This window comes from Pituophis catenifer, unplaced genomic scaffold (genome assembly GCF_029215685.1).
Source record: "Pituophis catenifer annectens isolate HBS135680 unplaced genomic scaffold, rPitCat1.0.hap2 SCAF_2, whole genome shotgun sequence".
NCBI classification, from domain to species: domain Eukaryota; kingdom Metazoa; phylum Chordata; class Lepidosauria; order Squamata; family Colubridae; genus Pituophis; species Pituophis catenifer.
In genome coordinates, this window is record NW_027256882.1 from 169,664,652 (window position 1) to 169,677,866 (window position 13,215).

At 44.2% G+C, this 13,215-nt stretch overlaps 1 protein-coding gene across 3 annotated transcripts in view; it reads right to left on the reverse strand.

Moving 5' to 3' along the window:
- HDAC7 (histone deacetylase 7) overlaps positions 1 to 13,215 on the reverse strand; it is a 236,173-nt gene that overhangs the window by 38,777 nt on the left and 184,181 nt on the right. For all 3 annotated transcript variants that reach the window (XM_070938019.1, XM_070938018.1, XM_070938020.1), the window contains 6 exons: positions 13,063 to 13,165; positions 7,621 to 7,733; positions 5,155 to 5,274; positions 4,714 to 4,814; positions 1,749 to 1,871; positions 146 to 317 (listed from right to left, as the gene is read on the reverse strand). In XM_070938019.1, coding sequence (XP_070794120.1) covers positions 146 to 317; positions 1,749 to 1,871; positions 4,714 to 4,814; positions 5,155 to 5,274; positions 7,621 to 7,733; positions 13,063 to 13,165 — 732 coding nt within the window. The remainder of the gene's footprint in view (positions 1 to 145; positions 318 to 1,748; positions 1,872 to 4,713; positions 4,815 to 5,154; positions 5,275 to 7,620; positions 7,734 to 13,062; positions 13,166 to 13,215) is intronic.

Consider the following 13,215-nt stretch of genomic DNA (forward strand, 5'->3'; position numbering starts at 1 on the left):
TGCTGAACTCCAACTCCCAGCACCTCTCACTTCTGGACAGGCTCCCTGGGGATCATGGAAGTTATAGTTCAGCAATCTAAGGAAGTGGAAGTTGTCCGTTTTCTGTGTTCTATGTTTCCCAGAAGATGAAAGACCGCATACTCACCTGTAACCAGAGGAGAGGGCTCCAGAATGATAACAGGATGAAGTCGAGGGGACAGAGGGCTTCCGGATTCGTGTTGCTCCAGGTTGGCAGGTAGGAACATGGGGGCGTGAGTGCTAGTCAGGACAGGCACCTTGTGTGAAAGGCCTGGGTGTGCTCTGTGGTCACCGTCCCCCTGTGCAGACAGAATTGGAGAGTGTGAATGAACAGCGTTTCTCTGAATCCCAAGTTATCCTTCCCCGACATTCTCAAAGGAGCAATGCAGAGAAATTAGCTGGGATGTTTGAAGAGACAAACAAAAACCAAAGAGAGAAAGAGGAAGGTGGAGTCGAGGACTTTAGGGAAAACCTGCAAATCCATTTTTTTTAAAAAAAATGTAGACATTCTGTTTTTCAGAATTTTTCATCTGTTTATGTTAGAGCAAGTGGTTTAGGAAGTTGACTTCTTAATGTTCTCCAAACTGGCTTTTCTTCTCGCAGATATTTCACTACTGTATTTGATAATACTGCTTTGTTTATTATCAGTCTACTGATGTACTGGTGGTATTACCCGCCTGGTAATGAAACTTCTGCAGGAAGAAAAACAAACCCAGTAAACATCAAAAACCCAACAATCCTAGGCTCTCTCTATATATATATTTACCAATACTCTCATATATATGCAATATATTTACTCTTCTGGAAGGCACTGAAGATCTGGTTCTGCCAGCAGGCTTGGGGAACCCAGAGCGGGATGGAGCCCATTAAATGGCTCATGTGATCTGCTGTCGCCGGGGCGGGGGGTGGGAGGTGATTTTGTTACATTGTACTATATTAATTTAATTGATTCTTCTCATTAGTTTTTATTGTTTTAAATGTGGTCTTATATTCTGTAAACCGCCTTGAGTTGCCATGGGCGAATAGGCAGCAATATAAATTCAATAAGTAAGTAAGTAAGTAAGTAAGTAAGTAAGTAAGTAAGTCAAATTTAGCAGGTGAATTTTCATTCTCCATTCGCTTTTTCCCTCCTTTAAAAATGATCTACAGGTAGTCCTCGACTTACAACGGTTTATTTAATGACTGTTCGAAGTTACATCATCACTGAAAAAAATGATTTATGACCGTTTCCCACACTTACAACGGTTACAGCATCCCCATGGCCGTGTGACCAAAATTCAGATGCTTGGCAACTGATTCATAATTATGATGGTGGGTCATGTGATCACCTTTTGAAACCATCTGACAAGAAAAGTTAACGGAGAAGCCAGATTCACTTAACAACCATGCTACTAATTTAACCAGTGCGGTGATTTACATAACAACGGGGGCAAAACTCACTTAGCAAATGTCACATTTAGCAACAGAAATTTTGGACTCAACTATGGTCATAAGTAGAGGATGACCGGTATTTCCACTTAGGATTCCATTGGCCACTGTGATTCCCACCATCTTCTGCTGCCTTTCTCAACCTACCACATATCTCAAGATTGTAAACTTGGTTGGACTGCTGTTTTGGGAATCCAGCTGCAATGTGTCTAGCAGTTTCCTGGTTAGGAAAGTCAGACTGGAATGTGTCTAATCTACTGCATCAACCCCCTTTTCTCTTGCCACAACCTCTTAAAACATACCCTGGCAGATGCTGCAGAAGTGGCTGGTAATCCGAGGGTGAGAGCTGGGAGAGAACTACTGGTCTGAAGAGCATACTGAGCCAGTGAACTTTCCTGCATTCTCAGGCGCTGAGCTAGTGGGGCCTATAAGGAGAAAAGAAAAGGAAAGTTAGTAATCCACCCAGTTCAATAACTCTCAGAACAGTGAAACTTGTCCTGAGTGTATTGTTATATGTATGGTGGAATTCTCTGAGCCTGGGAACAAAGAAGGGCATTTCCAATTACATGTCAACTCTCTGATGGAACCACATAACCAAAAAGCAAAAATCTCACAGATGAAGTCAGCAGGTTTATCACTAGGGGAAGGAGCATGGTGGGTCACGTGGTTAGGACGCTGGTATGAAGTTTGGCAGGCTGGCGTTTGAGACCCAGTTGCTGCTGTGGGATGGGGTGAGCTCCCTTCACTCGCTCCATCTTCTTCTGACCCAGCAGTTTGAAAGCGGGCGACCATGATGGGTACCACTTCGGTGGGCAGCTTAGCGAGGACATGAAAGGAGTCCCCAATTGGGTGTCCTCCGGGCAATGGTGATATCACCAGCCAATCCTTTCAACCCGGAAGCACTTCAGCACTCACGAGATGTTTGTAGTGATCACAAGGGGGAAAGGTTAGAGGGCCTTGGAAACTTTGATCCTCTAACTAAGTCGTGGTTGGATGGGGAGGATGCAAATCACTCATTTGATACTGCAAAAATGTCCATCTGTTCCTCATCTGCAATATTTGTTTAACTGGCCCACACCCATCCTTTACATAAGGGTTAAAGTAAGTGTGGAAGGATTCTCTGATTCTCATGCCAAGGAAAATAATATCAGAAATAAATGCTAGAAACCTTCAAAGTGGCAAATAAAAATCTGTAGGAAGATTGATATGGAAATATGGGAGGAAGAGAGCTAAGCTTTACATTTTGGGAATAACATATAAAATTGGCATTCTTCAGCGTTGTTAGAACCACCCATAAGGACTGAGATAGCATATAAATTGCACAAATTAAATAGGTAAATAAATGCATGATTCTGTGCAGTAAGTCTACTGTATTCATCAAAACCTTTTGCGTTTGCCTGGGAATGTGGAGTGAGGAGAAAGGTGAATTGTTGGGTATCTGCCTTTCCCCTGCTATGCATTGTGAAAGGTTAACAGCAGGGGTGGGCTTCAAAAATTTTAGTCAGGGGTTCTCTGCCTGGTTGCTGGATGGGCGTGGCCATGGTGGTCGTGGTCTAGTTGGCCTCCTGTACCATGGCGGGGGGGGGGGAGGCATTTTTGCCCTCCCTGGGCTCTGGATGCTTTTCTCGAGCCTCTGGGAGGGCGAAAACGGCCTCCCCAGGCTCCGGAGCCCTCTGGAGGCCAGAAACAGGCTTATTTCCAGCCTTCCCGAACTTCTGGTAGGCCCATTTTTCACCCTCCCTTGAGCCTCTGCATACGCCCTGCATTTACCTGCATCCAAAACGGGCTGCATGGGAACTCCTGAAGGGGGGCATGGGCGGGGCCAGCCAGGAGTGGGATTTAGGGGCTCTCCGAACTGCACAGAATCTTAGTTAGAGGTTCTTCCGAACCCCTGCGAACCCCCAACAGCCCACCCCTGGGTAACAGGCATCAGCAACAGGTTCAGCCTGAAAGTAGGTCTCCATCAGGGGTATCAAAGAATCCGCATTCCCTTACAGAAGAGTATATGGTTTCACTTCCCTCCAATTCTGCTTTCTATCAGTGTGGCATCAGGGAAAGGCTCTGTATTTATTTAAGCCTTTCTTCTTTCACCTTTCTTCTGAATGTCCTACTGACAACAAGGACTGTTGCTGTTGCTGAGAACCAAATGGAAGCACCTTATATGAGGTGAAACTCAAGAGTCCATCAAGCCAGGTCCTGTTAGCTTTGACCAGCACCAGCCCTTTAGGGTTCAGTCTTGCCTAACAAGACTTGGAGTAAATTTAGGACTTCCTGAGCTCAACTGATGTGCTACAATTTTCTCAGAACAGTAATTGGCGAATGTATGAATGAACAAATGAAAAAACTAGCAAAGTCAGAAGAATATCCAAGAAAACCAAAATATAGCAATAAAAAAATAATATTTTTTTTCCCTTTGCAATCTATTTAAAAATGTGCAAAAACTATGTGGCAAAATACTATACAGAGTGATGGCGGTGGGTTTCTTGATGTTCTCTGAGTTTATGTTCTTACAGGCGTTTCATTACCAAACTAGGTACCATCATCAGCACTGATGGTGTTAAGTAGTTTGGTAATGAAACATCTTCAAAAACACCACCAAGTTCAGAGAGCACCAAGGATCTCACAGTTCAACCCTGAGCTATAAATATTCTCTTCTATTGATATTGTAATATATAGAGTACATGGGGAGTGGGATTCTTATATTGTAGAATACAAACAATCAACAGGAAACCAAAAAAAATATGTCACTGTCCCAAGGCATATTGTGTAGTAAGAAGCAGACATACTGGGTCTTGCCTCCACAAATAGGATTTTGGTAGGTGGAGATGTTACCTCAGTGACCCTGCAACACAGCAGAGTTTTCTGTAACACTTCCAATCCAAGAGATGAATTTTTCAGCATCCATATTAAAGTGCACACACAGGTTTTATATCTGATTGATTCTCTGAATGGGTGACTCAGCCACCCCACCATGTAAGAGCAGGGTATACATTTAGTAAAGGAGTGTAAAATGGAAAGAAGACCCAAAACCATTAAGCCCCAATTGATAATAAGTGCCTTCTAAGGTTGAAATTAACATGTAATTTCTGACTGAAGAGCAGAAGCTAATTTGCAGAAGCTTCCCATTTTACTCAATGGCTAGAGGTTTGGCTCAGCTGCAAGCAATTGAGTAAGCAGCTATTTGTAAGCCCCTTGATGGCGCTCATTCTTCATCTCTCAAGGTCCATGTCATCCGTTGTCTTGGCTACTTCCCTATGGGTTCCATACCTCTTGGACAAGCCCTGGTGTGGCTCCATGTTCTGGCACCAAGCTGTCATTGGGTGAGCTGCATCCAGAGACTGGGGTGCTGCTGCTGCTGGGTGATGAATCTGCAGGGGATGAGAGAGGACAAAAGGCGTTGGCTACGGGGCAGGCAGAACAAGCAAAGTGAGGGCCAAGGACCACCATCCCAGAATCTGTAGCATAAGCACAACTGGTTGGGGAAGATTGTTTAACCCTGAAATTGGGATCATTCTAGGCTTGTCTTCAAATGAACTGCTTAGAAGCTCAAGAGCTGCTATGCGGAGACCCATCACATCCCCAAGGGTGCCAATTCATTATCCCGGGAATTATTTCAAATTGTCTATCTCTGCTCCTTTCTAATGACAAGGAGCGCACACCAGAAAAAAAGTCCCTTTCCAGCAAATCCTTTGTATGGGTTCTTCTTACCAATGGCTTCTGCCGGGCGCCTTTTCAAGGAAGGGGGAGCGCTTTCCTTCCGAGTCAGTGGGTTTTTGCGCCGTTCAGTTTTTTTAGCTTTACAGCGCAACTTCAGGTTGGGCTCAGAGGCTTAAAAAAAAAAAATACAGAGAAGAAGTCAGAAGTGCTTGGAGCAAAAGTCCACCTAGCTCAGAAGAGAATGTATCTTACAGTGTTTAGCAAGACATTGCAGGGAGACAGGTGGTTCAAGGCATTTGGCACCACAAAATCAACCAAGGCATTTGCCAGCACACTAAGATGAGCATTATCCAAGACCCACAGCAATGCAAATGATCTTAGATCATCCAGTTTATTTCGTCTCCTCTGTCTTTTGGATAAATGTCTTTCCCAGAGACTTTGGCACCTCAAGTATAACTTTTTAGTTCTCAGGCTTTCAAACTGGATTTTAAATTAATGTTAATTCATATTGCTTTAGTTTCTGAATGACCGCCTTGTGGCTGTATATAGTGGTTTTATTTTGCACTTTATTTGGTTTTATTATATATGTTTTATCCATTTATTTAGTGTCTTTTATTGCAAATCACTGGGAGAGTTTTGACTGTTGGGGTGGTTTAAAAATTATCTCCCACTGAACAACTGAACTCAGGGAAAATGCTGGGTTGGATAGAGGAAAGCCTATTGAAATATTGCCAACAGAATGGTCAAAATAGTCCTCTAAATGAAATTATGGGAAGCATCTGAGTCACATCTCAGCTTCCACTTCTCTTTTCACTGCCTGAAGGATGCAACTATTTTTATAGTGTGAAGACCATTCTAGCCTTTTCAAGAGGTAAGCCAATCCCAACAAGTAGAGGGCCTAGGACAGGGGTGTCGAACTCAAGACGTGGGGGCTGGGTGTGGCCCACAAGGTACTCAGATATGGCCTGCGGGCCACCTTGGAAACAGCAAAGGGCCGGCCCGCAATGCTTTTGCCAGTGAAAATGGGCTCCCAAGCTCCATTTTCAGCTGCCACAGCCTCCTGCAACCCTCTGCCAGTGGCAGAGGGTTGCAGGAAGCTGTGGCAGCCAAAAATGGACTTCGGGAGCCCATTTTCGCTGGTAGAGTGCTCAGGTGCCCCCAACAGGAGTAACATTGGGCTGGCCATGCCCACCCTGGCCATGTCCACCCCAACCCCCTGAGATCATACACCACTCTGATGTGGCCCTCAATGAAATTGAGTTTGATATCCCTGACCTAGGACAAAAATTAAGTATAAGAGAAATTAAAACTAACAGAATTAATATCATATTAATATATTCTCTACAAAAGACTAGAGATCGATTTCCCATGTACATCTCAGTTTAATTTCTCTAATATCTCAACATAATACAGCAGCAATCCCAAGGGTGGTTGTTTTTTTTTGTTTTTTTTTGCTTCTTTCTATCTGTCCCCATTCTTCTTCCTCTTCCCAGAAAGTTTTCTTTTGGAAGGAAGGAAGTCTTTTGCAAAATCACTGCTTGAGCAAGAGTTTCACATTTTTGTTTATATCACCACTATTGCACCTCTACAGCGATGGCACATTCACACCAGCTTTCCTTCATTAGCACTTCATTAGTAGAGAGTGGGAGATTCCAATTAAACGCCATGGCCATGAATAATCAAGAGGAGTTGTTGTTTATGTTTGATATGATCCTGCATTAATGGATTTGACAAGGAGCCATCTTTTTGTAGGAGATTAACAGAGCTACTTTTAGCCCGTAAATCTGATATTTTTCCAGTTATCACTGTTGGGGGGACTGAACTTTGGGTCTTCATTGTGCGAAGCATATGCTCTGCCAATGACTTATTTCTTTAAAGAGGTTGTGACAACAAATAAGTCAATGGCCTTTCATTTATTATTTGATGGTTCAGGTTTGTCCCCCTGTTGCTACCAAAACATTGAGATCCTAGAGAAAATCTGGTTTCGTGAGCAGCATACACATTCAAAGCAATAAAACAGAACCACTTTTAGAAGACTGGTGAAACCAAAGGAAGCCCCGTTGCAAGCTTACAATCAAAATGACACAAGAAGAAAAAAGAGCAAGGAGGAGGGAAAAAAAAAACAATCAAACAACCAACCAATGGTGTCACCTCCTAAAAATCACAATTTAATTCCTAGAATATTCAGCTGGAACAAAAAAACAAAAACACAACTATATGAAAAATAACGGTGTGCATGTATCTCAAGTAAGTTCGTGTGAACTTCCACTGGTTCCTTTCTTTTACTTGTTTTTTTTTTCTGAACAACCCAGCAGCTAGCTATGCCTTTGACATTGGTTTATTATGCAGGTACAGGCAGTTCCTCATATTAAACTCTACACTATACAATGATTTCCTGGCAAAAGTCCAGTGTTATTATTCCAGCTAAAGAAGAGCATCAAGGCTCTTCCACTTCCTTTTTTCCTATCATTTGGAAACTTAATAGCCTCAAAGAGAAACTCAAATAAGACCTTTTACCTGTTTTCCTTAACGGAAAGTGCTCTGGAGAACCCCTGGAGTTGGGGACAGGAGGAAAAAAAGGATGGAGCATAGGATTCGGTGGGCCTTCATGTTCCATTGGCTCCAAGGACCTGGATAAAGCACAAGAAAGAGATTTGTGGGTAACATCCCTAGATCAGTTTATGTTAAAGATTAAGGGAAGGGAATGAGCCTGCGGGTTAGGAAGTCTCCAGTTCAAATCTAGCCTCTTTGCCAAGATTCCCTAGAGTCAGCCCATAATTCATTGCTGATGTCAACCCTGAAGTGAACCTGTCTGAAGCCATCTTGGAGTCTTCAGGGTCGCCACACAAAAGTGGGAGGGGGAAAATAGTTAGATGGGGTTTTGTAGCCAAAACAAGAAAGTTTTCCTGTGGGAACCAAGGACATTCACACAGGTGGCTGGCCAGAGGAGGAGCAAGTAACCAGGCAACCGGCCAGCACCTGGATTGGATAGTGTGACCAGTGACTTGGGGTGGGGGGGAGGGAAAACTTTTACTTTTAATTAGGTGAAAGCTGTGGGAAACTTTAGATTTGGCTTTCACCAGTTGTGCCAATATGAAGTATCCAATCAATTGTTCTTTGAGGAACCTGCCTGCCTTGGAGTTCTGTTTCTATGGGTGCATTACTTGGAATGCTGACATCAAGCTGAATTGTCAACCCTGAAGCAGTGGTGGAATTCAAAAATTTTTTACTACCAGTTCTGTGGGCGTGGTGTGGCTTGGTGGGCATGGCAGGGGAAGGATACTGCAAAATCTCCATTCCCACCCCATTCCAGAGGAAGGATACTGAAAAATCCTGATTCCCTCCCCACTCCTGGGGGAAGGATATTGCAAAATCTCCATTCCCTCCCCACTCTGGGGCCAGCCAGAGGTGGTATTTGCTGGTTCTCCGAACTACTCAAATTTTCCACTACCGGTTCTCCAGAACCTGTCAGAACCCTGCTGAGTAGCACCCCTGCCCTGAAGTGAACCTGGCAGAAGCCATCTTGGGAGTTTGCAGGGTTGCCATCTGAAACTAATTTCACAGATTAATCTCTAGAGGTAGCAATATTCCTGTTTAATTGCAAATGCCAGAACTCAAAACTGGTCACTACTACCTGCAAAGCCTATGATTGGCTTCCGAGCAAACATCTCAGAACTGCTTCTAGATCCATGCTGGATCATGAAAGGCTGAGGCCACAACTTGTAGGATTGAGTCGTGAAGAAATAAGATGAGGAGGTATTATACTTTTCCTTCAGAAGCATTGTGAACAAGTAGCTTTGAAAGTCCTGCCCAATTTTGTTCTTCTGAGCTGGTCAGCGCCATTCAAAGTTGAGGTTTCGAGAGGATCCGCATGTCTCCTTAGGTAAGTAATGACCACAAACGGCTTTAAGAACTTAAGTTGGTACTTCTGGATCAACATGTGAAAGACGGCAGGATGAAAGAGCAATTGTATTGTGATGGGTTTTCAGTGTTCTTTCCAATTATGAGGTCACTGTCTTCTGAAATAAAGGTTCTGCATCTTGGTTTGAGGGAATGTTCAGTATCCATAGGATTGTGTAAGGTAGGGGTTTTTTTTTTTCTCTCCTTCATTCTTTGGAAACCCTGACAAATTTGCCCATTCAGGGAAGAGAGGGCACAAAAGAAACTTTCAATCTGCTGTATCTCCTTCATCGTTTTTACAACTATTGTTTAGATTGCCTCTCTCTCTCTCCCATAGCCTTACCTTTTGACTGCAATAAGGAATCAGTACATACAGGCCATGTTGGATTTGCATCCCTCATTGGCCCCAGAAATAGTCTTTTTTAAAAAAATTAAATAGCTGCAAGCCAGTGCTTTGTTTGGAAGCAAGGCTGGATTATCTACTGGGCCTGATGCCCAAGGCCAGCCTAGAACCTCCCAAAGGTTTATGAAAAAGTGTTACCCACTGTCACCTCTATGAAACTGACATTGCCTTTTTCCTGTGTGTGTGTGAGACAGGCCTCAAATCACCCAGCTGGTTTTGTGCCTAAGGCAGGTCTAGACTTGTGATCTCTTGGTTCTGGCCTTGGTGCCTTTAAGAACTACATCAAACTGGCACTTATACATTGTGTACACTCAAAGTCCTCACAGACTTATTTTAGGATCCTGCATTATGGGACGGCTTACGAGCCTACAAAGACCTTAACTTAATCTTATACAGACATATGATTATTACTGAAAAAGAGGAGGTAAGCTTGGCTTAGGGGGCATTCCTTAGAGCTGTGGTGGCACAGTGGTTAGAGTACAGTACTGCAGCAGTACTGCCAGCAGTTTGGCAGTTCAAATCTCACCAGGCTCAAGGTTGACTCAGCCTTCCATCCTTCTTAGGTCGGTAAAATGAGGACCGAAAATTTTGGGGGGCAATATGCTGACTCTATAAACCACTTAGAGAGGGCTGTAAAGCACTGTGAAGCGGTATATAAGTCTAAGTGCTATTGCTACCCACATCACCAACCAGCTTCCTAGTATTTTGTGGTTGGCTATGACAACTATAAGGCAACGTGGTGGCTCAGTGGCTAAGATGCTGAGCTTGTCAATTGAAAAGTCGGCAGTTCAGCGATTCAAATCCCTAGTGCCATGTAACGGGGTGAGCTCCCGTTACTTGTCCCAGCTTCTGCCAACCTAGCAGTTTGAAAGCACGTAAAAAATGCAAGTAGAAAAAATAGGGACCACCTTTGGTGGGAAGGTAACAGCGTTCCGTGCGCCTTTGGCATTTAGTCATGTTGGCCACATGACCACGGAGACATCTTCGGACAGCGCTGGCTCTTTGGCTTTGAAACGGAGATGAGCACCGCCCCCTAGAGTTGGGAACGACCAGCACATATGTGCGAGGGGAACCTTTACCTTTACTATGACAACTATTGCAGCTATTCTGAGAAGGTGTTTGCCCTCCCCTCCATGGTGGCCATTTTAGGAAGCACGCAGGACATGCTTTCCAACCAACCCCACATCCAAACTATTCATTGTATCCCTGTTCTCCAGAATCAATGAAAATCTGGACAAGCACCATAGATGGTTGACTGGTGCTTTCGAGGATCAAGCCCCACTTCAGCAAGACCAACTCATGCCTTGGTCTGCACAAAACCACAGCTTAACCATAAGTTATCCTGGCCTCCTACAACGTGGTTGGGGATGACTAGAGTCCTACTCCAACACATCTAGTTTGCTTTAGATTGAAAGGGGTGTTACCAAACTGCCTATTTTGTTACAGAGTATGTATGTTTGTGTGCATTTAAAGAAGCATTCCCCCATCCTGAACAGAAATATTGCTCAGAAGGAAGCTTTTTTCCATGCCTGTCGAGGGCCCCCGACAGGAAACTAAAGCCAGTGAAAGTCAGCAAGAGCTGAGTAGCTTCTCCCTTTATAGCAACACCCAAAGTGCCGTGTCTGAAACTAGGTCAAGGACTTTAGCAAGGTTGTAACAATAGAGAAGAAAACAGGACACTGGTGTGTGTTTGTGTTTATATGTGTGTGTGTGTGTGTGTGTGTGTGTGTGTGTGTGTGTGTGTGTGTGTGTCCAACTAGTCCTGGACAATGCAAGCAGAGAAATTATCTTAGCTGCAAAAGATCTACGTAGCAGGGGATGTAATTCAACCCACACAGATCAAGATCCCAGGGCTATTAACAGGCTCATGTTCTCTTTCACAGAGGACACATCCATGAAACAGTAAAGGGAGGTTACGGTGCTATAAAACAAAGTGGACTACAGTGCTTCTAAAAATATGCAAGGTGATAAAGTGAATGAGGCAAGTATGAAAAAAAGTCAAGTCCTGTAAGTTGTAGCCAGGCTGGAGAGGCTATCCCAGCCAGATTAAAGTTATCTGTTTAAGTAGGGTGACATCGATCATGGATAACTCAAGGACATCTACCTTTGATTAAATTGGGGCGCGATGCAGGGTACAGCATCAACCTAATCAGTCAACCATTCCCTCTTTTCGATCCTAAAGTTCTTTCTAATTAGAATCTCAGAATCAGAATTGAGCTGGAAGGGACCTTGGAGGTCTTCTTGTCCAACCCCCTGCTCAGGCAGGAGACCCTATACCAGTGATGACTAACCTTTTTGACATCACATGCCAAAAGTGGGGGGAGTGCGGGAGGGTCACTCTTGCGTGCGTGCCCACACCCATAATTCTATGTGCCCCGCGCATGCATGTGCAATACCCCCGCGCTCCCCCCACTTTTGGCATGTGATGGCAAAGTAGGCCCGTTTTCCACTATCCCCAGACTCCAGAGCCTTTCTAGGAATCTGGGGAGGGCAAAAATGGCATTCCCCACTCTCCCGGAGGCCCTCTGGTGGCCAGAAACAGCCTTTTTCCTGACTTCCAGTGGTCCCAAAAGGCTCGAAAATCAGCTGGATGGCACATGCATGCACGCGGAGCTGAGCTGGCGTGCCCACCAATATGGGTCCGTGTGCCACCTGTGGGCATACATGCCAAAGGTTCGCCATCATGGCCCTATACCATTTCTGATAGGTGGCTATCCAGTCTTTTCTTAAAAACTGCCAGTGATGAAGCACCCACAACTTCTGGTGGCAAGCTGTTCCACTGGTTAACTGTTCTCACTGTTAGGAAGTTTCTCCTTAATTCCAGATTGCTTCTCTCCTTGATTACTTTTCATCCATTGTTTCTTGTCCTGCCTTGTGGTGCTTTGAAAAAATAGGTTGACACCCTCCCCCACCCCTTTTGTGGCAGCTCCTCAAATACTGGAATACTGCTATCATGTCCCTCCCCCCCGCCCCCTAGTTTTTCTTTTCTCTAGACTGGCCCTATCCAATTCCTGCAACCGTTTTTCATATGTTTTGTCTCCAGGCCTTTAATCATCTTAGTTGCTCTTTTTTTGCACTTTTTCCAAAGTCAACATCTTTTTTGTAATGTGGTGACCAAAACTGGATACAGCATTCCAGGGATGGCCTTACTAAGGCTTTATAGAGTGGTACTGATACTTCACATGATTTTGATTTTATGCCTTTGTTTATACAACCAAGGATTGTATAAGCTTTTTTGGCTGCTGTCGCACACTGCTGGCTCATGTTTAAGTGATCATCCACTAGGACTCTAACCTTGAGCCAGGTTTTGCCTAATTTGTACTTGTACCTTTGTTTTTCCTGCCTAGGTGTAAAACCCTGTATTTCTCCACATTAAATTTCATGTTGTTGGATAGGGCCCCTTGTTCAAGTCTGTCAAGGTCTTTTTGGATCCTGAGATTGTCTTCTGGGGTGTTGGGTTATTCCTGCCAGCTTAGTGTCATCTGCAAATCTGATGAGTTCCCCTTCCATTCCCTCATCATTCCTGCAAGCTGTATTGGTCATGCTGGTTGGGGATGATGGAAACTGTAGCAAGACCAATTCTTAAGAAGACATTAAGAAGTCTGTTGATGTTCCAGCATGTGAGGTTTGCCAATGTATTTCTAGAACCAGATTACCTGTATGGCATGATGGGAGCATTAGTCCTTTCCAGAGCAGCCTGTTGTTTTTTCAGGATGACTTCTGCCAGCTTCTGCTTCACCACCATACTTGCTACAGCACCTGTTGAACAAAAACACAGCTGGTAACTACAATGAAGCATCACAGGCCAG